The 25,014-nt window shown below is 40.0% G+C and overlaps 1 protein-coding gene across 1 annotated transcript in view; it reads left to right on the plus strand.

The window, feature by feature from the left end:
• LOC126347959 (bifunctional glutamate/proline--tRNA ligase) overlaps positions 1–25,014 on the plus strand; it is a 205,291-nt gene that overhangs the window by 146,319 nt on the left and 33,958 nt on the right. The window contains exons 19-23 of the mRNA XM_050002314.1: positions 1,423–1,540; positions 3,236–3,375; positions 17,254–17,380; positions 18,317–18,384; positions 19,900–20,073. Coding sequence (XP_049858271.1) covers positions 1,423–1,540; positions 3,236–3,375; positions 17,254–17,380; positions 18,317–18,384; positions 19,900–20,073 — 627 coding nt within the window. The remainder of the gene's footprint in view (positions 1–1,422; positions 1,541–3,235; positions 3,376–17,253; positions 17,381–18,316; positions 18,385–19,899; positions 20,074–25,014) is intronic.

Raw genomic sequence — 25,014 nt, forward strand, 5'->3', positions numbered from 1 at the left:
GGATTAATGCCAATCAGAACAGGATATTGCCAACAATGTTACACAGTGCAGAACGAAATAACACTGCAGAAAATGGGTGTTCGCCTATTGCAAGATTTGTTATTTGACAGATCTGAACACTGGGAATGCAATATAATCTGCCTATCTGGATTGAGAGCAGGCAATTGCTCTTCCCCTTCTTGCGCTCTCTGCCTCCCCCTTTTCCATCCCCCTCCCCCATCTCCCCCTCTCTCTCCCTCCCTCTCCCTCCCTCTCCCTCCCTCCTTTCCCATCCCCCTCCCCCATCTCCCCTTCTCTCTCTCCCTCCCTCCCTCCCTCCCCCCTCTCTCTTCTCCCTCGCCTCTCCCCCTCTCTCTTCTCCCTCGCCTCTCCCCCTCTCTCTTCTCCCTCGCCTCTCCCCCTCTCTCTTCTCCCTCGCCTCTCCCCCTCTCTCTTCTCCCTCGCCTCTCCCCCTCTCTCTTCTCCCTCGCCTCTCCCCCTCTCTCTTCTCCCTCGCCTCTCCCCCTCTCTCTTCTCCCTCGCCTCTCCCCCTCTCTCTTCTCCCTCGCCTCTCCCCCTCTCTCTTCTCCCTCGCCTCTCCCCCTCTCTCTTCTCCCTCGCCTCTCCCCCTCTCTCTTCTCCCTCGCCTCTCCCCCTCTCTCTTCTCCCTCGCCTCCCCCCCTCTCTCTTCTCCCTCGCCTCCCCCCCTCTCTCTTCTCCCTCGCCTCCCCCCCTCTCTCTTCTCCCTCGCCTCCCCCCCTCTCTCTTCTCCCTCGCCTCCCCCCCTCTCTCTTCTCCCTCGCCTCCCCCCCTCTCTCTTCTCCCTCGCCTCCCCCCCTCTCTCTTCTCCCTCGCCTCCCCCCCTCTCTCTTCTCCCTCGCCTCCCCCCCTCTCTCTTCTCCCTCGCCTCCCCCCCCTCTCTCTTCTCCCTCGCCTCCCCCCCTCTCTCTTCTCCCTCGCCTCCCCCCCTCTCTCTTCTCCCTCGCCTCCCCCCCTCTCTCTTCTCCCTCGCCTCCCCCCCTCTCTCTTCTCTCTCGCCTCTTCCCCTCTCTCTTCTCTCTCGCCTCTTCCCCTCTCTCTTCTCTCTCGCCTCTTCCCCTCTCTCTTCTCTCTCGCCTCTCCCCCTCTCTCTCCTCCCTCCCCTTCCTCTTTCTATATACCTCTCCAGCCATTAGCCATTTCTTCTTCCATCCCCCCACAGTTCCACACTCATATCTTTTCATTTCATCTCACCATTGTTGCGACTTATCTACAAAATTTTACCAGCTAACAACAGGTTACATAATTATTTTTCTGTTCTTCAATGTTTTGCATTGTTGATTGAAGATTTCCAGGCAGTAAGTTTGTTTAATAATGTATCCACTTCTTAGTTGCTTTCACTGTGGTGTCAATGTTTGTTTATATCATTTCTCTGGTATTTATTCTGGTATTTTTATCCAACAGAGATGGGAATTCAAGCATCCACAGCCTTTCCTTCGTACCAGAGAATTTCTGTGGCAGGAAGGGCACACAGCATTTGCCACATTTGAGGAAGCTAGAGAGGAAGTGAAGACAATGTTAGGTAACTCTAATCCTCTATTGTACATTGAAAACTGTGAGGTAAATTTTGTTTCCCATTTGCCCTGCTATAATATTGAAAGTTGTGCGAAGCTTATTGACTCATTTTAAAAGTTTGTAAAGCATCAGTAAAGGTTGTTTTACATTACTTTTGATATATTGTGCAGGCTGTGTTGATGAATTATACTTAATGTTGTGGTAGCACTGTTAGAATCACAATTGGGAGGGCAGAAAATCTGGCCATCCAAACTTAGGTTTTCTGTGGTTCTCTAAATCACGTAAAGCAAGGGCTTCCACGATTCATTCTCCAGTGTCCTTCTAAACCATTATTAAAAAAAAAAAAAAAACATTGAATGGTTTCTTATGTGTGACTTTACAAAGTTTCTCTTTAAACCCCTTGCTGCATTATTTGAGCAAACCTATCACAGCATTGCTGTGAAAAAGACAGCAAGGATCTTCTTGACAAATTGATATTGTAGGTCAGACTGGGACCCAGTCCAAGCCCTCGCCTGTCATGACCTCTGCTCTTACCAACTGAGCTATCTGGGTAACGTCTCAGCTCAAAGTTTCTGCCCCTCTGTTACCTTCCAAACACCACAAATAGCCTATGCTTATGCTGCCCCTGAGAGAAAGCATAGTGTTGACGAAAGCTTGCCATAATATTTGGTCATTTCCATCATGAATTTTTCATTCTTCAATGTAGTGTAAATTTTGATGAAAAGATGTCAGTGGTCATTCTGATAAACTATCAAGATACTGATCAGAATCAATTCATGTTTTCATCTATCTGTATTGCTCTTCTGTTTCCCCCAACTTCACGGAGGCTCCCCTGCATGAGGGGTATAATCATTCCTTGTGTGCCAAGATTACTTTAAATCGGAATGATCATCAAAGTTTGAAAGTTTACATTATTGTTATTTTACTAATTTGGATGTTGAATTCAGAAAACAAGGAAAACTCTTACAACCAATTGTATGGGCTTTCTAACAACTTTCACCAATCCAAGAGAGAGAGAAATTTTGAATCTTGGTGGCAAGTTCAAATTGTGTGCTGAACCAAGGCATGCAATCAAATTTTTGCAGGCAGTACACTACCATATCAGCTATTTGTTCATTCCTCACGAACTGATGCAAAGTTACGGCACGTCGAATGTATCCCTCCTTTCTCCTGGGCTCTTAAAGTTTGTAAATTTCACTTGTTCTTTGCTTATTGAAGGTATAAATTCAGAGCACATAGATTTGCAGCACATTTTCAATTTGCCATTTGACAAAGTAATGTCTTAACTTGGTTTTGCGGACTGTGGCTTGGATTTCAAAAATTTATTTAGTTTTTGCAGAACATTTTCCTCTTATCATTCTGAGTGTTCGGCAGTTGCTCCACATATTTCATATGGACACATTTCATATGGTACACATCCTTCACCATAATCCAATGTCGTACTAGGTGAATACTTGATGTGATGGCCTAGCTCGCCATTATATTTCAAAGGCGAGTCCAGCAGCAGTGAATTGAGAGGGATCACTTACTTACAAACATTGTTAAATTCCTTCCTTCAGTACATTCCTGACACTATATCTATTTCTTAAAAGGGAATTTTGCAAGTGATACTAAATTGTGTGACCTGAATTTATAGTCTTGTAATTTCTCCAGATTGAATTTTGACATTTTTAGTGATTGGAAACATTTAAATTTGTTGCAGATTTATATGCCAATATCTACACGGATCTTTTAGCAATCCCAGTTATTAAAGGCAGAAAAACACAAAAAGAGAAATTTGCTGGTGGAGATTATACTCTCACTGTTGAAGCATTCATTTCAGCCAGTGGACGTGCAATACAGGCAAGACTTCGCAGTATTTTTTATTGAAAGACTAAAAAGGATTTTTGCATAAATTTTGTTGCATATTGTAAAAGTGCAGTTGCTGTTAAAATGTGTCTAATTACAACCAATAGGATCATCATTCTGTTTAACTTACCTTCTATTATACAGCATAATTTTGCCTATGCGATATTATAGATTATTAATAGGGACAAAAGCAAGTCATTTCAGACACAGGTACATGGGTCATTCATTTGAAATTTTAAAAAAGGAAAATAATTTCGTGTGTGTGTGTGTAAAACATTAAAATATTTGAATATGCTCTATAAGTCTTTTACTTTATGATGAACCTTGAAGATTACAACTGAATGACATGTAGGGGTTTTCAATGGTACAGTAATATTACTTCAGTCTTGCGTTGTACTGTTACTTCCCACACACCAAACTATTATGTGGAATATTCAGCTGCTTTGACAAGTGTTTCAGATGTTTTATTAATGTAGCTTAGGTTTACACTTCAAAATTTCATAACAAAGCTCATGTACATTATATTACATTTTGATTCAGTTTTGTTAATTTTAGTAATTTTTGAATACTTTTGTCTCTCATGACATGTTCTAATTTTTTGTGTACTCCTTATTGTGTTCATTTTTTCAGCTACAGTAACAGATATAATTTCAGTCTGTTCATGGTTATTACACAGTTGAATGTTTCAAGTGATTGTTTATCTTATCTCTCATTATAGTTCAGAAGAGGTTTTTACAGTTTCCAGCAATTAGTTTGTTTCCAGGAGGGCATATGTGATGAATTTTTGATGATAATGAATCCTTGTTTTCCTGAGAACCCTCGCAAAATACTGATAGTTTCTTGCAGTGCATGATGAAACAAGGTTTTCAGTTACAAAGGTTGGATTGTACCCCATCTCTCCTTCTGCTGTACATCATATACATAATTAACTTATGGGAGTGGAAATGGTACAGAATTTACGTCATTCCAATCTCATTGTTGTCATCATCATCATCATCTTCACACAATAGTGAAATGTTTCAGCTGAATGTGTACCTCATCTGTTGCTCGCTATAGCCATTTGCTTCAATTTGTACACTAGTTTAGCACATGACGGCAATGGCGGAGGGACTGGAAATCTCGATTTATTTCTAAACAGTGTGATGCTTCCACTTATTCACCTGTTGCTTCAAGTACTGTGATAGAGATACGAATGGCAGGAAAGTAGTGAGAGATACGTGGTAAGGCCATACTTTGGCAGCAAAGATAAAGCTCAAGCAAGGCAAAACACACACACGCACGCACACACTTGCAGCATTAGTAGCAAAATCTTCACTATTGTAACAGTCGTGTGCAATTAAGAAGGGATGAAGTTGATGCATTCTACACAGAGAGAGACAGGAGAATTTTTTACAGCATTGGCGGTGCATTCTTTGCCTTGTTCCAGCCTAACAACGGACAATGTTAGTTTGTGCTTCACATGGGGACTGTTGGTTCTGCTTCCGACTCCCTTTCAAGAGATAAAGAGAGTTTAAAATGTACAATATGTGGTTCAGTGAAAGTTTTGAAATGGTTGTGATTAATGGTTGTGTTGTAAACAGATAATTTTCACTGAAGCTTGGAAGTTACAGGAAAGAACGCCCTTGTAAAAAGTTTAGCATGATTAAACTTATTTTTGAGGCTGAAAGTGAGGGCTTCTGAGGGGATAGATTCCTGGCAAGGATCAGGTTTTCAGGATGTAGGATATCAAGAAATTCCTAGTTATATATTTTATGAATGGCATACTCACCTCTCAACAATTATCACATTTGCATTGTTTTAGCATCTGCTGTAAATGTCCTCCTGCAAACCATTGACCTCTCCCGGATTGGAATCACATCTGTATTGTTTTAGCATAAGCTATTTGGTTGGTGCTTAAGTTCATAGCATTTTTCCATTAATTTAATAAGTGCAACAGATACACATAACAGGGTCTTTAGTCATCATTAATTTATTCTCCTCCACTGTGTACAACAGTTTGTCAGCACCTGAGTAACTTTCCAGTTCCACGACTGTAGAAATCACGTGGTTCTGAGGCGGAGAATTTGTCGGTCTGAAGAACTTGCCGTGCCATGTTCAGAGCACATTTCCACATGAAAAGGAATCTCCTTAAAGGCTTTTCGATAGAGAGCAGAAAAGGTAAAAGTCTGAGGGCACAAGATCAGGTGACTAAGGTGGGTGCTGAATGATTCCCATCCCTACTTCTGAATAGTGTTTTTTGTCAGTTTAGCAGAAAGCAGGTGTGTGTTATTGTTGAGTAGGATCACCTTCAGGTAATCATTCTGGGTCACTGTTCTTGGACTGCATCTGCAAGACCTCTCATAGTTGTTGACAATAAAATGTCAGTTGTGATTGTTAGACCCCCGGGGAAGCAATTCATAGAACATTATCTTTTGTGAATACACAGAGATCTTTGTACAGAGAGTTGCTGCTTTGTTTGGCTCAAGCATTCTTTTCTTTTCCTTAAGTTAGCTTAACGACATCATTTTTCAACACAGGATAGGAATGATCAGGGATGTTTGTAAGCCAGTTGATAACAAGCAAGTAGAGATGCACGTTTGGCCACCTGCTGATTTTTGTAATTTGCACTTAAATCATGCAGTACCCAAACAACCGAATTTTGAACTGCCTCATTGCATGCAAATTTCGCATGTTGGTGGAATTATCACGGTTCATCACATTCGCCAGTTCTCGAGTACATTGATGTGGTTCTTTACGGATTAATGAATTTCAACGATCTTCACCAAACCGTAATGGTCTTCCTGAATTTGGGGACTCACTGATGTCAAAACGTTCCTCCTCAAAATGGAAAAAAGAAAACTTCCCCCCCCCCCCCTCGGTGTCACCCCTCCATTGACCTTAGAAGAATATATCGGAAATGTTCAGATTTCCCCACATGACACTCTCTTCCTAGTATCCACAGCTCCACCCACCATCTCCAGTTGACAAAATGACAACTCAAATAGCAACAGTGAACTAGAAATAAAAAATGACAGTTGATAAATAAACCCATAGCAATTGGAATACCAACATGCAAAACAAAAATACTACAAACTTATGCACCAGCCGTATATAAATGTCCTCCCTCAAACTAAGTGCCTTGCCCTGATTGGAGTGGCTTGCATGTTGCGCCAATACAGACAGCCCCAACAGTAGTGCAAGTGTACATCAGAGAGGTATCATTTCGGTATTTACAAGGGTAACAGGATGTCTTCAGGAAAGGTTGGTGTTTTTCTTAATTGGGGGGGGGGGGGGGGGTGTTATAGAGGGGATCTAGGCTTCACTACAGTAAGCAGGTTCCAGTTTTTACTAACTGTTCAGATGTGAAAAGGCTTGCACTGGACAGAGTAATGTAAAGAGCTGCCTCAAACAATTCTGCATACTGAAGAACACAACAAGAAAGGGTTGATGATAATTCAGGACCTGTGAAGATGATGATGGAGAATAATGTGTTTTATGGTATTGAAGGATGTTGTCTTGAGTTGTGGATGATGTTGTTAGTCAGCAAGGCAGAACTGTAAGGGGGTTTCATGGAAGGGTTGAATTGTTAGCTGGGCATTGGTGTTTGCAGGTAGGCGTAAGATACGTATAACTTCTTCAGGTGGTGGTGAGAAAATTATTGAAGCTGTTGGAGGGCAAGGGTCTTGAGATGAATATGCCATGGGAATTTGGGAAAATTACATAGGGCAGACAAACTGTGGCATAGCTAAGCTCTTAACTGAACATGGCATTATATCCAATCATGGCACAAATATTTCTGGCTGCCTCTGTTGCTGTCACCACTCTATTGAACTCAGACAGAAATTTTGAAAAATCAGTGGTAATGGAACACAGTGATATGGAGGGGCATACGATTAACTTTGACAATACAAAGATCCTCTCCTACACATCAAATTTCTGGGTCTATGTAATAAAACAGGTGATAGAACTTTTGCATGTGCAAAGCAGTTTTAACAGAGACAGAGGTTACAACCCCAGTTGTGTGTGGAGGAGAGCACTCTAAAGAAATAAAATCAAGAAACATAATTTTTAAGGGGATGGATGATGCTGAGGGTGATCCCTGTTCCCCGTCCACCCCTCAGTTTGCTGACCAGTGAGGCTTTAGTGACCCTCTTGACATCACTCAACCTATGAGCAGCATAAGTGCCATCATAAAGGAGACATATTTTGTTCCCGGAAGATACACATCTGAAGATGATGATGATGATTGTCTTTGAATGCCCAAGTTTTTTTTTTAACTCATGTTTACTGCAGACTGAACACCGACACAATTTTAATACATGTATGTTGCAGCTGTGTGTGCATAATCATTTTCATCTTCATCATTAATATGATTCCTATTGTTATTACATGTGTTGTCTCTAATTATTATGCAATTAAACTATTTATACGCTCATGGAAAGTCTTGAAAACTAAGATTCCATAAATTTAATCAGTTGTTGTTAAGTATATCATCACATTATCTATGTGGAAAATGTTAATTATATAGTCACTGTGCACTGTCTCATGTTGTTTCAAAACCAAAACTACACTAAGGTTGCCATTTCAGCTTTAGGCATTATCCTAGACTAGTAAATGAGTATGACTGAACTACAACTAAAAATAAATTTTTATCTCTCTAATATATTCTATGTACATACTGAGAATGATATAATGTGCTAACATCTAACACTCATATATTCATCAAAGCTATTGCCTTGCTCAGAATACAAAGAAACTGCTGACCTGCAAGAGTAGTAAATGAAACTGTATCTAAGTAGAATTTATTCTGCTCATATAATGATGCTTTATGCCTGTGCCTAGTCCCTGTGTTCCTATATTAGTCTCATTACAAGTGCACATACGGTTCCAGCTGCTTTGAGTGCAGTACAGTGTATTACTGCGGGACAAAGACAAAATCATAGAAGGAAGCAAGAGTGCTGGGTTAATAAATACATTTTATGTCATAATGCATCTGTGAATGGTGAGAGAGATAAAGCGGCAAGTAGGTCATTGTTTAACAATTGTGCTATTGTATCAGAGTGTAATTTTGAGGTAATACTTTATCTTGTAGGGCTGTTGAGAGAGAAGGAAAACATGAAAGATAAGAGACTTATACTAATGGCAACAAGGTTTGATATGACACTTAAATTTCTTGTTATCGGGGCAGGTGATGTTCCAGTTCAAGGTATCAACTGCTTGGATATCTTACATCAAAGCTTCTGGGCCGTGGAATCCCTGTCAGATTCTATGCTGAATTTGTGGCTTAGTTAGTCCCTCTTCTAACAATAATCCATCATAGATCCCTCAAACAAAAGACCCTGCCCAGTTCTTGGGAAAAAGCACAGGTCACATCCGTCTACAAGAATTGAAGTAGAAGTGATTCACAAAACGCAGGGTGTTTACGACCGGAGAGATCCAGGAAAAACCCGGAAATTTTTTCATCCAGGAGAAAGCAGGGAAAAACCAGGGAATTTTTTAGAATTCTGGGCATTTTTCATTGTTTTAGTTTTCAGTTAAATTTTTGTGATTTTGACTGGTAAGAACCAATATTCTAACAAAGGATATTGCTGTATCCAACTACTGCAGTAATAAAACATGAACGAGAGGGGGAAAACTAAAATAAAACTATGTTGCAAAAGAAACACACCATATACAACAAAAAATCATAGTGCTCATACAAGTCTACCAACTGAAAAATGTGTCAAAGGCTTTAGGAATACTATGCAGTGCTTCAGAACAACAAATTGCCTCCAATGAGCGTGACGTTACAACTGTTCGCATTAGATTCGTTTGAGCAGTTGTGAGTAGGCTCATGCGCATGCGCAGTTGAGTCGCGTATGAGTAGTACCTTCTACCGCTTCTGGCAACACAATTGTGGCTGTTGGCTGTATAAGAAGCAGCAGCAAGCAGCCAGATGCTACTCAGAAAAATTATACTGGCATGCCCAAACTGTCAGACTCATGCATGCGCAACAGGCCCGGACCTAGGCACTAGGCGGCAGGGACAAACGGGTGGTATCTGCCCCGGGCGGCAATTTCAGCAGGGGAGTGGGGGCAAATTCATATTCTTGAGGACAAAAACCTTTTTTGACAAAGCGCCGAGCATCCAGTGTACGTTGGTCTATCGATTATTCATATTATTTTGAAACGCAACCCTGTAGATTTTGTAACACATTCTAAGTTGATTTTTAAATGCATGCATAGTGTACATATGTCTGCCAGAGGAATCCCCGTCACATCTAGAAATAAACTTTCCAGCGGACAAGGGGACGAGACTATACAAGCTGAGTGGGACAAAGCCAAAGGGATGAATCGCTGTTTGTTTATGTGGTTAACCGGGTTTGCAAATGATCAGCGTTGTTATAATTAGTAGCGATAGCTGTAGATTCAGTCTACCAGAGTGGAAATAAATGACTAACAGGAATAACAGGTAAGAAATATTATGTGTTATCGTCTTGGTGTATCCAAGAAAATGAAATTTTGACAAAGTATTTGGTCAGACCGCTTCACTAGTAGCGGCCAGTTATACAGTCCCAGGCTAGCAGGTGCTCAAGTTCTGTTCTGGGAGTAGTGCGGAAAACCCATTATACGCACACAAAATAACGCCTAACTCAAGAATTAACGTGGGTAAACTAAACTGGTGATTGTGGCAGGGTGAGGGAAGTTAACCGGAGAATAAGTTTTGACACTAGCAGAAATAGTGATGACAAGAGTGTTTGTTAGAACGAGGAATGAGAAGAAACAGGGACATCGCACAAATTATGGAAGAATAAATTCCAAAATTATATAAAAATTTCTTAGTACTAATTTCCGATCTCATGCTTGAGAAGCTGCAGCCTATGAATTAAATGTGAAACTATTTCCTAACATAAAGCTTTTGGCTTGTAATAGGCCTTTCTGTTTGATATTGATACTTTGTGAATTATATGACCATTTGTTCCAAAACAGTCTCTCTCCTTTATTTGGTGAGTTACAATTGCTGCAGTATTGGCCTATTTAGTTTTATCTTGCAGATGGTGACAAAATAGACCTAATGAGCTCAAGAGACCACACCAGTCTTAGGTACTATTTGTATTAACAGCTTTTTTAGTATTAGATAATGACATTTCGTTTTATTCGTGTGGCAAAACGTTTGATGAACTTTGATGAGGTAATAGATTCTTTCACAGAAAGGAAAGCATGCCGTGTCAGTCCGTAGCAAGCGGAGAGAGACTTTGAGGTTTAAAGAAATGTGCACTGTCTTGCTTGTCTCTTGTCTTTCCTGCTTTTACATATTCTATATTTAATTTTATGTCACACAAAAGAGAAAGTTATTGGCTAATAGGCAATAAAGAGTGCAAATTTTCTGAAGAGTTCTTGTTTTGAGGTTACAAATAATCCCATCCAGTATTAATTGCGAGGTTTTTCGTTATTCTTCAAAAAAAAGAAAAGAAAAAGAGAGAGGGGGGGGGGGGGGATAAAAAAACGGCTGACTGAGAGCAGGAGAGGCACCGCAGGACATTTTAAGTTCCACTGTCCTGAATATAGTTCGTGGTATTCATTACAAAATATACGTTTGCATTCGACAGAGTGAAATACAGTGACATGCAATAGAATAATGCTGTGCGGCGAAGTGTGGGTACTGCACTTTGGCACACTTATGACCAAATAATGTGACTTCCATTTCCTCGAAGATATACGTTTTATGTATGAGACTCTTCAGAAGAATGTGTGCTACAAAATAAACATTTTTTGAAAAGTCGATTTACTTTTGGTGTCCTTCCTCAAACGCTGGAGGGGGGGGGGGGGGGGGGGGCATTACCTAGTATTGCCCCGATTCAGACATATCGTAGATCCGGGACTGATACACAGTTCAGTCTGAGTTGTAGTGGGGAGGTGGATATTCTCCACGTGACCCGTGTATACGTTTAGTGCTTTCGCACTTTCCTCTTCATTTATTGCTGTCACGTCAAATGAAAATAAAACAGATTTCTGTAGCCGGGAGCTATCAAGTTATTTAAAATATATTCATATAATATGGAAGACTAAAATAAGTTATTACTTATACCTTTCTGACAGTCAAGCATTAATCGCCTTGCAGAACAATGCAGCTATTTTTGTTGATTTGCTAAAGAAATTTGGCTTCTATTAATCTTTTCCACTGAGAGCAGTCCATTTACTTGAAACGAAGTGTTTAATTTCACACTATTAGCCACTAGTTTCAACTGTTCGATGCATTTCAAGTGCACGTTTTCATCTTCTAGCACATATGGCATTATGCCATAATAAAGAACCAAACATGTGGCAATGCAGTAGTGGTACTCCAAGAATATTTACATCTGAATCTGGACATACGAATGTGCACTTTAAGCCGAATTATGCATTTTAGTATGGTTCACGAAATTCTGAGGCTCTTGGAGTATCTTATGATGATTTGTTTCTTTTATAATATAATGTAACATCTTTTAATGTTTTACACGTAGGAACATGCGGGTTTCATGCGTCATCATAGCTGAACACCCATGTGGTGATGCCTATTATGTGGCCCACTCTGCCAACTGTTGGAGAGAACCTATTTCTAACAGGTTGCGGAAAAATATTGCGAATGGTGGTTTGAAAAGTGTTACTTTCAAAGTAAATTTCCTTTTACGCAAGATAAAGTATGTGCAAGAATGTACGATGACTTTCTTAACCCATTTGCAGTCACCCGATTTGGAGTGTTGTGTGCTAAAAATGTCATGCGTATTTATACTGTTATGCTACATTCTATTTAAATTGCCATATATCATTCCATATTCACTTTAAAAATATGAAAATATTACCACTTATCCATAAAAGTATGTAGAATATTATGGCTTACACAGATTATCATGTTTCAAATGAATTTGATTGTGAAAGTCCTTTTTTTACTTTGATTCCATATAGCCAACACTGTGCTTTAATTTAAGAAGGCTAACTACAGGCCATAGAATCTACACACATTTGTGAGTAAAATAACATGAGGGATATCAAATATGTGTTATTATTTAGAAAGATAATAATTATTTACCGTATTTACCCGAATCTAAGCCGCACTCGAATCTAAGGTGCACCTGAAAAAATGAGACTCGAAATGAAGGGGAAAAACAATTCTCAAATCTAAGCCGCACCTGAAATTCAAGAGGAGAGAAAAGTTTTAGGCCGCATCTCCAAATCGAAACAAAGTTAGTCCATTGTAATATGAAAGACAATTTAGGTCGAATGAATGGCGATATACCTACAGTAGTTTGGTTCGAGTCCTAAGCTTAGCAGTTAAGCTTTACCAGGTAGCCATAGTTATGCGTCAGGCGCTCCGTCCGTATTTATACGGGTACCCTTCCTTTTTCACGTGCTTTGTCGGGTTTGAATTGATTGCTTATTTTTCGTTGATCTGTTAAGCGCAATTTTCCTTGTTTTAGGTGTTTACGTCAATCTAAGCTGAATATGCATTACTGTACTGTGTCATGCATTGTTTGTCGCATTCTGATAGTGCGTGTTTACGGCCTGTCGCAGCATGGCTTGCTTTTGTGTGCGCTACCGCCGCCTACATAATGATCAACAAGAACCAAATAATAGACTGAGTACGATAGATGATGTTCTAAACGAGAGTTTAGCGAAAATTTTTCTCCGTTTGAAAATCTTTGCAGGCGCCTCTTTAGTACATTACATTCTGCACAGAAATTAGTCATCTTAGATTTAAAAATCTAGTCAATTGCCATGCTTCATTTCTGACTGTATCACTGTTAAGCACATGAATAATACGAATATAAACATGACTTGATATGTATATTCTTTCGCGTTTGCTGTTGTCTCACTCTAGTTTTGTGGCTTATTAGGCAGACAGGATTTAAATGAGATAGCAGCAAACACGAAACAATACATGGCAAAATGTTTATATTCGTATTATTCTTATGGTGACGAGAATACTGCATGTGATTCACAATTTATAAAAGTTCATATTAGCAACCGTCTCTTCTCACAGGTAGGAAAAAATCCAGAACGTAGAGTTGGCCATATTGACAAAGATCCCAAACAGTCTTGCCAGTCAGGTTTTTGTAGTACATTGAAATGCTGCTACATTCGAAGATGAACAATAAGGCATTTGTATTTACTACATTGGATAATGTATGAAAATGCAGTGGTTGAAACTCGGGGCGGAGAAAAAAGCTCGTCATCCACCTTCTTTAAATTTATTTACTGACACACAGGTTTTGGCGCCAATATTTATCTTTGTGCCTACAAAGCATGCCTGTGTAGCGCTGCATATATTCGGCGGCAGAAATAAGTTATGGCGGCACCTACCAACATTTTTCAGCACTTCTGCTTGCTTTGCACTCGAGTCTAAGCTGCAGTCGGTTTTTTGGATTACAAAAACCGGAAAAAAAGTGCGGCTTAGATTCGAGTAAATACGGTATTTGAAGAGACCATTACAGAATTTCCGTGTCAACAGTATGACTTAGCATTTGTGTTTAGGAAAACATTTACCAAGCATTACATTAACAGTGAAGTTGCCATTGGCTGACCACATTACGTGTCCTATACTCTGAATATCCACTGTCATCAGCTGGAGAGATCATGTAACATGGATTATGACTGGCTTTCAGGAGCACATCAGAAGCTTGATTTCAATGCTTCGGAAAGTAACGTGTGGTGTTTGGTGAAATTCAGATATATACTTCCATAATATGAAAATATGCAGTGTACATGTTGCTGCACATCACAGATCTTTCCAAAACGTGCTAACCCCCCCTCCTCCCACCCCCAAGTTTTGTTTTGTAAAGTTCCAAGAAAAAGTAAACTGTCACTTAACATGGAAAAAGTGTATTTTCACCCAGGAAAACCTGTATTTTTAACTAGGAAAAATCCGGTTTACCCCCCCCCCCCCCCCCCCCTCGTCCGCATATACGCCCTGAAAACTTTGTCCAATATCCTTGACATTGATTTGTTGTAGAATGTTAGAACATATTCTGAGCTCAAATGTAATGAACAGAATGATCCCCAGCTTGGATTCCGAAAACATCAATCATGTGAAACCTAACTCTCACTTTCCTAACATGAAGCTTTGGATCAAGGCAGTTGAGCAGATGCAGTATTTCTTGATTTCCAAAAAGCAGCAATTGTCCTGTGTCACACCTGCGCTTATTGTCAAAAGTAAAGTCATATGGGGAGTTGGGAAATTTGTGATTGGATTGAGGACTTTTTGGTAGCAAGGACACAGCATGTTATCTTGGATGGGGAGTCATTGTCAGATGTAGGAGTTACTTTAAGTGTGTTCCAGAGAAGTGTGTTGAGACCCTCACTGTTCAAGTTATATGTTAATGGACCTTGCAGACAACATTAATAGCGAAATCAGGCTTTTGCAGATGATGCAGGTATCTGTAATGAAGTACTGTGTGAAAGAAGCTGCATAAATTTTCTGTCAGGTCTTGATAAGATTCCAAAGTGGTGCAAAAATTGGCAACTTGCGTTATATGTTCTCTAATATAAAGTTGTGCACTACACAAAAAAGTGTCGTATCCTGTGACTATATCATCAATGAACCGCTGGTGGAATCGGCTAACTCGTACAGATACCTGGGTGTAACTAAGTTTAATCATAGGTAAAGCAGGTCGTAGACTTCAGTTTATTGGTAGAATACATCGGAAGTGGAATCAGTGTAGAAAGGAGTTTGCTTTCAAATCACTCATGCAACCAATTCTATAATATTCCTCAAGTGGTAGGACCCGTAGCAAGTAGAACTAACAGGATATATTGCATGTATATAGAGAAGGGCAGCACGAATGGTCACACATTTGTTTGATCCATGGGAGAGTGTCATAAGAGATACTGAAGGAACTGACCTGGAAGACTCTTGAAGATAGACATAAACTATACCAAGAAAGTCTGTTAACAAAAGTTTCAAGAACTGGCTTCAACTAATGATTTTAGGAATATACTACAATCCCTTTCGTATTGCTCACATGGGGATCATGAGGATCAGATTACAATAATTACTGCACGCATAGAGACATCAATCATTCTCCCTGTGGTTCTTATGTGAATGGAACGGGAAGAAACCCTAGTAAATGGTGCTATGGGATGTGCCCTCTGCTATGAACCTCATGGTGGTTTTCTAAGTATGGATGTAAATGTATATTCTGGAAGTTTGCCTTGGTTGTACTTATTCGTAAGAAAGTGTGAACAGTCTCATTTTGTTCTGCTCTATCTTTATAGTTCACAGAACTAATCAGCCACAAACAATTGTCTACAAATTTCACATGGCCTTTTGCTAATATGGGTACAAATTTGTTTTATGCTCAAGAATTGTGACATTCTTGGAAAATGAACATCTCCTCTACAAGAATCAATATGCATTCCACAATTAGAGAGCCTGTGAAACTCAGGTTGCTCTGTTCCTCCATGAGATCCACAGCACAGTGGGCAACAGCGCTCAGGTTGATACCGTCTTCCTTGATTTCAGTAAGGCATTTGACACTGTTTCGCATTGCCATTTAATGAGAAAATTATTATCTTACGGAGTATCAGAGCAGACCTGTGATTGGATTCAAGACTTTCTTGCAGATAGAACTCAACACATCGCTGTTAACGGAACAAAATTTACAGATGTAAAGGTAATACCCAGAGTACCACAGGGAAGTGTGATAGGGCTGTTAATGTTTGCATTATATATAAATGATGTAGTAGAAAGCATCGGACGCTCTTTAAGGCTATTCGCAGATGATTCAGTTGTTTATACCAAAGTAGCAATGCCAGAAAATTGTAAGAATTTGCAAAATGAGAATTGATGAATGGTGCAGACTCTTTCAATTGGCCCTGAATGTAAATAAATGTAGCATATTGCACGTACTTAAAGAAAACCACTACTGTACTGCTACACTATTGATGACAAACAGCTGGAGACAGCATCTGCCGTAAAATATCTGTGTGTAACTATCCAGAGCGAACTTATATGGAATGACCATATAAAACAGGTAGTTGGAAAAGCAGACACCAGACTAAGATTCATCAGAAGAAGGAAATGTAACTCATCCATGAAAGAAGTGGCCCATTAGGCACTTGTTCGCCCGATTCTTGAGTATTGTTCATTTATCTGTGATCCCTATCAGGTAGGACTGATAGAGGAGATAGAGAAGATCCAATGAAGAGTGGCGCATTTCGTCACGGGATTATTTAGCTGGTGAGAGAGCATTACAGATATGCTAAACAAACCCCACTGGCAGACATTTCAAGAGAGGCTTTGTGCATCACGGAGAGATTTACTATTAAAATTTCGGGACAGCACTTTTGAGGAGGCGTCAGGGAACATATTACCCCCCCCCCCCCCCCCCCGCCAATACATCTCGTTTATTGATCAAGAGGAGAAAATTTGAGAAATTAGAGCCAATACAAAGGGTTACCAACAATCATTCTTCCCACACACTATTCGCAAGTGAAACAGGGTTGGAGGGATCAGATAGTGGTACCGAAAGTACCCTCCGCTAAACTCAATTAGGTCGCTGGCAGAGTATGATGTAGATGTCGAAATAATGTGCACTTAAGGTTACAGGTGTAAATGCACCTTAATGATGTGATGGCAATACAAGGGTTAGACTTCAATCATTAAACTTCAATAATTACGTATGTGATGTTGACTGTAGCATAAATGAATTTATTGTGTGTCTTGTTGTATTTTAAAAACACAATAAATCAAAACTTTTCCAATGCAAGTAAGTTTTACTTTGTGCGTATTTCTGCCTTCCAATTCGTGACAAATTTCTATTGATGTGTGAAGTTCCAGTTACGTGTAAATATTGGTATACATTTTTTACTGGCACTCAGTTGGAAACTTGATTGAATCATTAGACACAGTTTCTCTGAAATTTGTTAATTTTTTTAGGGTGCCACTTCACATCACTTGGGGCAGAACTTTTCTAAAATGTTCGAAATTGTTTTTGAAGACCCTGAGACGCAGGAAAAGAAATTTGTATATCAGAATTCCTGGGGCATTACTACACGAACAATTGGTATGTTATTTTATATTTCCTAAATAGCAATAAATTACCATGTTGTGCCCTTTAATGTGAATATTCTCGTACTGCTGTAACTATCAATAATTAATACTAATACAGCACATTTCTAATCTTATGCATAATGTACCTCTTGGGCTTCTTTAATTTGGGAATTTTCTCTCTTTACTATAATATCTATATAACTTCTGGGACTGATTTGCAAGAACCTCATTGAAGTACTTTTAAAAGTAACAGTAACTGGTACCATGGGACATACCCTCTACCATGCACATCACACTGGCTTGCTGTGTGTAGATGTAGATGTAAACAGCAACTTAATATGTTAAACCACACAAGCTATTTTAACAATATTGTAACTGTGATAGGTGATGTAATTCAAGGATTTCTACTTTTTAAAAGTCAGTGAAGAGGCCCTCTAGGCTCTAATGTTGGCAGGCCTTTTATTATTATTATTATTATTATTATTATTAAACCCTAGTTTCTCACAATAGGTGCACTTTTCCCCAGGTCTTCTCAATTGACAGGCTACTATGCATTTTATTCTGATGATGATTATTAATAATTCGAAATCAGTAATGACTCCTGCAACATGAGGCTAAAATACACAATTTAAAAAAATAGTGAGACTTCATTTATGAAATTATGAACTAATGTTTGCACTTTAAAGGCCGTTTGTGAGACAAATTTCTAATGAAATACATTTCACTAATGTTTGTGTGAACTTTAAGAATTGCTGTTGTTTTTCATTATAAATAGATTTTGGTCCAGGAAGACCACATTTGAGAAGGAGGCTGGAGGGAGTGCTTCATTTCGGTATATGTTATGGATGCATCGACTGTAACAGTTATTCATTCAGTCTTATTGTGTCATTAACTTTAATTGTCCATGAACTCCACTGTATTGCTGTCAAGATGATTGTTCTGTTTTCAGGGGTAATGATAATGATACATGGGGACAATCAAGGACTCGTTCTTCCACCTCGAGTGGCATCTATCCAGGTACAGAATATGATACATATCAAAAGCAGTTCACAGTATGTTCACATACCATCTGTATTTTGTGCCTGCATCCAGTGTTTTTTCCTGGATCTGCAGAGCTAGTGTTTTAAAAAATCACTAGACATTAATACTATATTTATCTATTGAAAGCTGTTGAGTATTGTGTTTTCTAAAAGCATAAAAAAATTTATTCTTGTTCATACATATTCTGTTCAGCTCTCTTTATATTGGTATTGTGAGTAGTGTGCTTCCATTTATAATATCAGTTTAATATTGTGCATGTGGTGTTAGCAAATATCAAAGAATTTTGCCCATTATGAGTCAAATTATTACTAATTGTCACATTTCAGGCACAATTGTACTAGAAACTGTGACACTTCGAATTCTTGAAAATAGGAGAATCAAAGAATTTGAGATGTAATGCTTTCCTGTTGGTATTTTAAAAATTAGATGGACTGGTAAGATGATAAATGAGATGGTTCTTTGCAGAATTGGCAAACTGGTATCTTCAGAGAGCCAGGGAGTAATTGAAATACTGGGTACCAGGAAATGTTTTTATTCTCGGTCATGACTAAAATGTGACATCACTGGAAATAATTTTACTTAACAGTGTGCAAATTACTTCATTTTTTGCTAAGGCCATATGCAGATAATTAGTTGAGAGGAACACGTGGAAAACACTGGCAAAAATGACATGACATGACATTTGTTAAGGCATCAAGGAGTAACCTCCATGATCTTGAGAAAGATGCGGAGGGTAAAAACTGGAGGGCAGGACACAGATTGTAATGTATTCACCAATAAATAATTGAAGACATTGGATGTAAGTGCTACTCCGAGAGAAGAGGTTGGCGCAAGAGAGGAATTCATGGTGGGCTGCATCAAACCACTAGAAGACTGACGATAAACAATATTGATAGAAAATAAAATATCTTTTAGGTAGCTAAATATCATTGCTACTTTCAAATCAGTTATAAAGTAAATCACCTTGAAGTATTATTCTTGACGCATTGCATAATTAATATCACAGGTCATAAATAAAATAATTAGACTTTATAAATGATAATACTCCTATTGAAAGTAAAAAAAATTATCTTTCAATATTTTAATGCAATTCAAATAATATTCATTATTAACATTTGTGTTGTGATATTGGTTTTACATCACTACCCACCAAATGATGACTAACTCTTTTACAGTGCCACAACACGTTTTCTTTTCTTCATCATGTAATGATGACAGTACAATCTAATTTTATTTTCTATGTTTTATTTTTAAATGTTTCTATAAGCAGTACTTGGAAGTTTGCTTCCTGAATGTACTATTCATTCATTTGTGACCTATAAATTACGTTACATGTGTAGTTGTATGTATATTTTATAGTTATACAACTGACCATCATTTATTAAGATGTCTTTTGAATTACGTATTTTTACACTCTCCTTATTATTGTGTTTAATTTCCTTTTGCTGTCATAATATCAAATTATGTCTTACGCTAAACTATCCATTCCAGGTGGTGATAGTACCATGTGGTATCACCGTAAACATGAAAGATGAAGAGAGGAATGAATTAATCTCTTCCTGTAGACAGCTTGAACAACAATTGAAGGATAAAGGGGTAAGAGCACATGGTGATTATCGAGACAATTACTCTCCTGGTTGGAGATTTAACCACTGGGAGTTAAAGGTTAGTATATTATAATAAACTATCTTCATAATCAAAACAAACCAAATGTATGTTTTGTTTAAATTATAGTAATATTCAGGAAATAATCCCTCCCTCTCCCTCCCTCCCTCCCCCACCCCCCCCCCCCTCTCTCTCTCTCTCTCTCTCTCTCTCTCTCTCTCTGACTATAAATATGAGCATGAGCATGCAAAATTTGGATGACAAGGAGAGAGAGAGAGAGAGAGAGGAAGGAGGTCAGAACTTTTCACTGAGTGAAGTTGGATAGGTGTGCACAGTTTGAGACTACACTCTATTGACTTAAAATATACTTTTGTGTGAAAGCCAATTGACACTATTTTAAAGATATTTCTGTTGAGGAAGTTTGATATCCAATACTAAATGCATTGTACTCTACCATTCTCAATGCTGTTACACATTGCATCTTCACCAAATACGTGGGCAAGCTGATGGAGAAGTTACTTGCACTGAATTTCACTCTTCTTTATGAAGAGGTGTTTAAGTTTACTTTGCAGTGTTTAACAGAAGATATATATATACATTTACCTGAAGGGTATTTGCATTGCCAGGAGTTGTGCAGCATGGCATGTGGTGTAGTAATTAGCATCATTGGTTGGCATGCTTTGGGTCACAAGTTAAAACCTGACCACCAGCTGTTACGTAGTATTTATCATTTCTGGAAGGTTCTTAAAATTTCTTTTCTTTGTATATTCTGGAGTACTTCATGAATGTTTAAACTTCAGCTCTCTCTCTCTCTCTCTCTCTCTCTCTCTCTCTCTCTCTCTCTCTCTCTCTCTCTCCCCCCCCCCCCTCCCCCCCACCCCCACCCCAGGAGTTCAGTTTTGATCTGTTTTTGCTGTATGTTGGTGTTTGTAGTAAGCATGTTTTCATTGCTACCTGTTGCATTTCATTGATGACCCTGCTTTCAGATTTTTACTTGATTCCGGTTACAAAGTGACATTGTTCAGTGAAAACTCTCTACTTCAAGTGTTCAGCTGCACATCAGGCATTCATCAGTGTGTTTGGAGTGGTTCGCCTACTCTTATTTCTTCATTTCTTGTCCTCAATGTCGACGTACTGTATTGCAACACTGGCTAACATGGCTTGTAATTTGGACACTGACTATGGTAAATAATGTAGCTGACAGGTGCACACTTGCGTTTCACGAATGTTTACTTTCACTTTTCACAACCCCCCTTATACACATTTAATATGGCCAGTGCATTATTGTTTAACTTTCCATAAGTCTCATTAATATTTAGGCGAACATCCACATACTGCTACAATAGTTTCCTGTGGACTAACTGTCTCGAAGATTACTAGTAATTCATCTTCCAAATGTTTATAAAGCACAAAATCAGATCTGGTGTTATGTTCTTTAAAACTAATGGCCAAACTTTCTCTTTTATGGAAATGCAGATTATATTCACCTATGTTAATGGTAATCAGTTAAAATTTTAAAAATGAATTTTAAGGAGGTGGATGGCAAAACAAGGGGGGAAGTAGAAACATCCCAGCATGCTTCATCACATGTTCCGTAGACAAAATGGAAGATCTAAGCTGCCTGACAAATGTGTTGAAGTGTGTTCAGATTGCAGGGCTTTCATCTCTCAAAAATAAAAATCGTGGGGCATCTAGTGAACGCAGCGGAGTCCATCTTGATCCAAAGAAAAGAAGATCAGCCACAGATTTTCCAACCCAAGGGCACACTGGTGATGTAAGAAGTTTACCCAGAATGTTTTCATACTAACAATGAGTCACAAAGGACTTGTGTACCAAGGCACACCCTTTGCAAGAACTACTGCATGCACACACAAAATTTTCCTGGAACAATGTGCAGGAAAGATCTTTTCCTGGCTTTCAGGAGGTACTAACATCTTGTACAGTCCTAACATCGCATGATGAGAATGCCAAGACAGAACTTCATACCGGCACTAACAGCTAAGGGATAGATGCGGTTCTAGTAAAAATTCAGGAAGGTACTGAAAAAGTGGTAGCTTATGCCTCCAGAGTACTCTCCAAAGTCAGAGGGACACTACTCTACAAGTGCTTTGTATGGCTTTGCAGTTGTTTGAGCCATCAGCAAATTCCGTCATACTTACCCTGGGACAACCAGAAAAACCTGGGAAAATTTTCATCAGGGATAAAACTGGGAAAATCAAAGAAATTTTTTAGACTTCAAGGAACTTTTCATTGTTTCAGTTTTCACTTAAACTTTTGTAGTTTTGACTGGTAAGAACTCATACTGTAACAAAGAACATTACTGTATACCACTGCTGCAGAATAGTACTGCATAAATAAAACAAATGAGAGAAAAAATTAAACTTAAGTTGCCAAAAAAAAAAAAAAAAAAAAAAAAAAAAAAAAAAAAAAAAAAAAAAGGTTCAAATGGATCTGAGCAGTATGGGACTTAACATCTGAGGTCATCAGTCCCCTAGAGCTTACAACTACTGAAACTTAACTAACCTGAGGACATCACACACATCCATGCCCCAGGCAGGATTTGAACCTGCGACTGTAGCGGTCACGTGGTGCCAGACTGAAGTGCCTAGAACTGCTCTGCCACACTGGCCGGCTAAATTACAAAAGAAATGCACCATTTACAACAACAAAACAGTGCACACAAGTGTCTGCCAACAGCAAAATGTGTCAAAGGCTTGAGGACGAAGACTACGCAATACTTCATAACACCTTACTGCTTCCGATGAAAGTGACATCACAGCTTCACATTAGGTTTGTTTGAACAGTTGCCAGCGACCCCTCCGCCTGCAGGGGGGAGGCCTCACAGTTCTTTCGTGTGTTCGTGTGTGGCGCACACAGGGCTCCGAGCTATTGTGCAGCCAATTCTTCCTTTCCTGGCTGCATTTCCTTTACCCTGCCCTCCCTCCCTATCCTTGCTCCTTCCCCATTGCCACATTCTTCCCCTCTCTTGGTGTTCTGATTTTTGTCGACCTGGCTATCCACCTGGTTTCTTGTATTGGTTGCAATTTTGTTCCTTTTGCCTGTTGTTTTATCCTTTTTGGTGTTTAGGTCTCCACTTAAGGTTTGACCTCCACTTCAAAATGTCCTGTTTTTAGTGTGAGCAATATGGGGAAGACCTCCCTCCCTAACATCTACGATGTGGATTCCCCTCCCCCCTCCCCTCCCTTCCCCTCCCTCTCCTTTCCTCACTGTAGCTCCCTTCCACCCTGCTATGTCACCAGCATGTGAAGCCAGTCCATCTGGTGGGGCTGTTATGTACCCATGTGGCTGAGCCCCCTGAGTACACAGGGATCACACTACTGATACCAGAGCTGTTCCCTCCCAATGTATGCCAAGAGTGGTTGCTTACGTTCTTGGAGCATCGGAACTCCCAGAATTGGCTGCTGTGCCAGACAGCTCTTTGCTGTGGCTGGGTGGCACCCATGGGGAGAGCCCTGGTCAGCTTGGATGGTATTAGGGCAGATGCTTGGCCCATGAAGCATATCAAGCTGCAAAAATCTGGCCATCTCTTCGAATGGTGAAGGATCCGTCGTCTGTAAGAGGACCGATGGGGACACATTCACCACCACAAAGCCTTTGTTTTTTGTGGAAAATATAGAGGACAAGTTTGGTTAATTAGAGTGTTGTAGTAAGATACTGTCAGGCTCCCTGTTGATCCAAGGTTCTTCTGCTACCCAATCCACAACTATTCATGCCTGTGATCGTCTTGGCAATGTCCTGGTGTCTTATCACTCTTCGCCCATCTCTGTATGTGGACCAGGGAGTAATTTTTCATACGGACATCATTGTGCAAACTGATAAGGAACTCCGGGCTAATCTGAAGCGGCATGGTTCTCATTTTGTTTGACATGTGCAGAAGGGTCGCAAAGACAACCGCACAGATACTGGCACCTTCATTCTGGCTTTTGAGGGGGATACCCTCCCAGAGAAGGTCAAGGTGCGTGCTGCAGATGTGACGTGGAGCCGTACGTCCCTCCACCTGTGCGGTGCTTGCTTTTTCGGCATTTGTCTTCCTGCTGTACGGAGGACCTTTTGTGTGTGGACTGTGACCACCCACTCCATGAGAGAAGCACCTGTGTTCCGCCACCTGTGCTGACCGCCACTCCCCTTACTCGCCGAATTTCCCGGCTTACAAGAGAGAAAAGAAGATCCAAGAACACAAGTCCCTGAATTGCCTGCCTTATGCTGAGGCTCACAAAAAATATTCAACTTTTGCCTCTTTTACTTCATTTCCTCCTCCTCCCCCTGTCCTTTCCCCAGCTGCTCTGTCCCTCTCTCCCCTTCCCCTCCCCTGCAGTTCCCATGACCTTGCCTTCTTTGGCATCTGCCGGTGATCAGGCTTCCTCCGAGGACCCCTCTCCCCAGCGTCTCGCAGGCCAGAAGACTCTTCCCACCATTTGGCCACAAGGCCCATCTTCTGTGCATCCCAAGGTTGACACACTCTTTCAGTTTCAAATCTTGCAGAAGCCTGTACTTCCCCCTGTACCCTGCCCCCCTCCACCTCAGAAAGAGAAGAAGAAGAAGAAGAAGGAACAAATCCCAAGACAAGGTGCCCCCAAAGAGCTGCAATCTGCCCCTCGCAACCTGAGTCTGACATTTTATTTATGGACATCACCCCACCCTTGTCGGTGAATACTGCTGACCAAGTGACCTGACCTCTTCCTCGGCTTCTTCATGTCTACCTTGGACTCTCGCCACATGATCATCCAGTGGAATTGCAATAGATACTATAGTCATCTACCGGAAATGCAATGTCTTGTCTCATCCTGTTGTGCATTCTGTCTTGTTCTTCAAGAAATGCATTTCCGTGATGATCACTCTCCAACATTTCGTGGTTATCGGGCATTCGGTTGGAACCATCCTGGCCCTGGGGTAGCATCTGATAGGGTCTGCACATTGGTTCATTCCAATGTCATTAGGTGACTGGGTCCCCCTACATACCAAATTGGAAGCAGTGGTGGT

This window comes from Schistocerca gregaria, chromosome 1, assembly GCF_023897955.1.
Source record: "Schistocerca gregaria isolate iqSchGreg1 chromosome 1, iqSchGreg1.2, whole genome shotgun sequence".
Taxonomy (NCBI): Eukaryota; Metazoa; Arthropoda; class Insecta; order Orthoptera; family Acrididae; genus Schistocerca; species Schistocerca gregaria.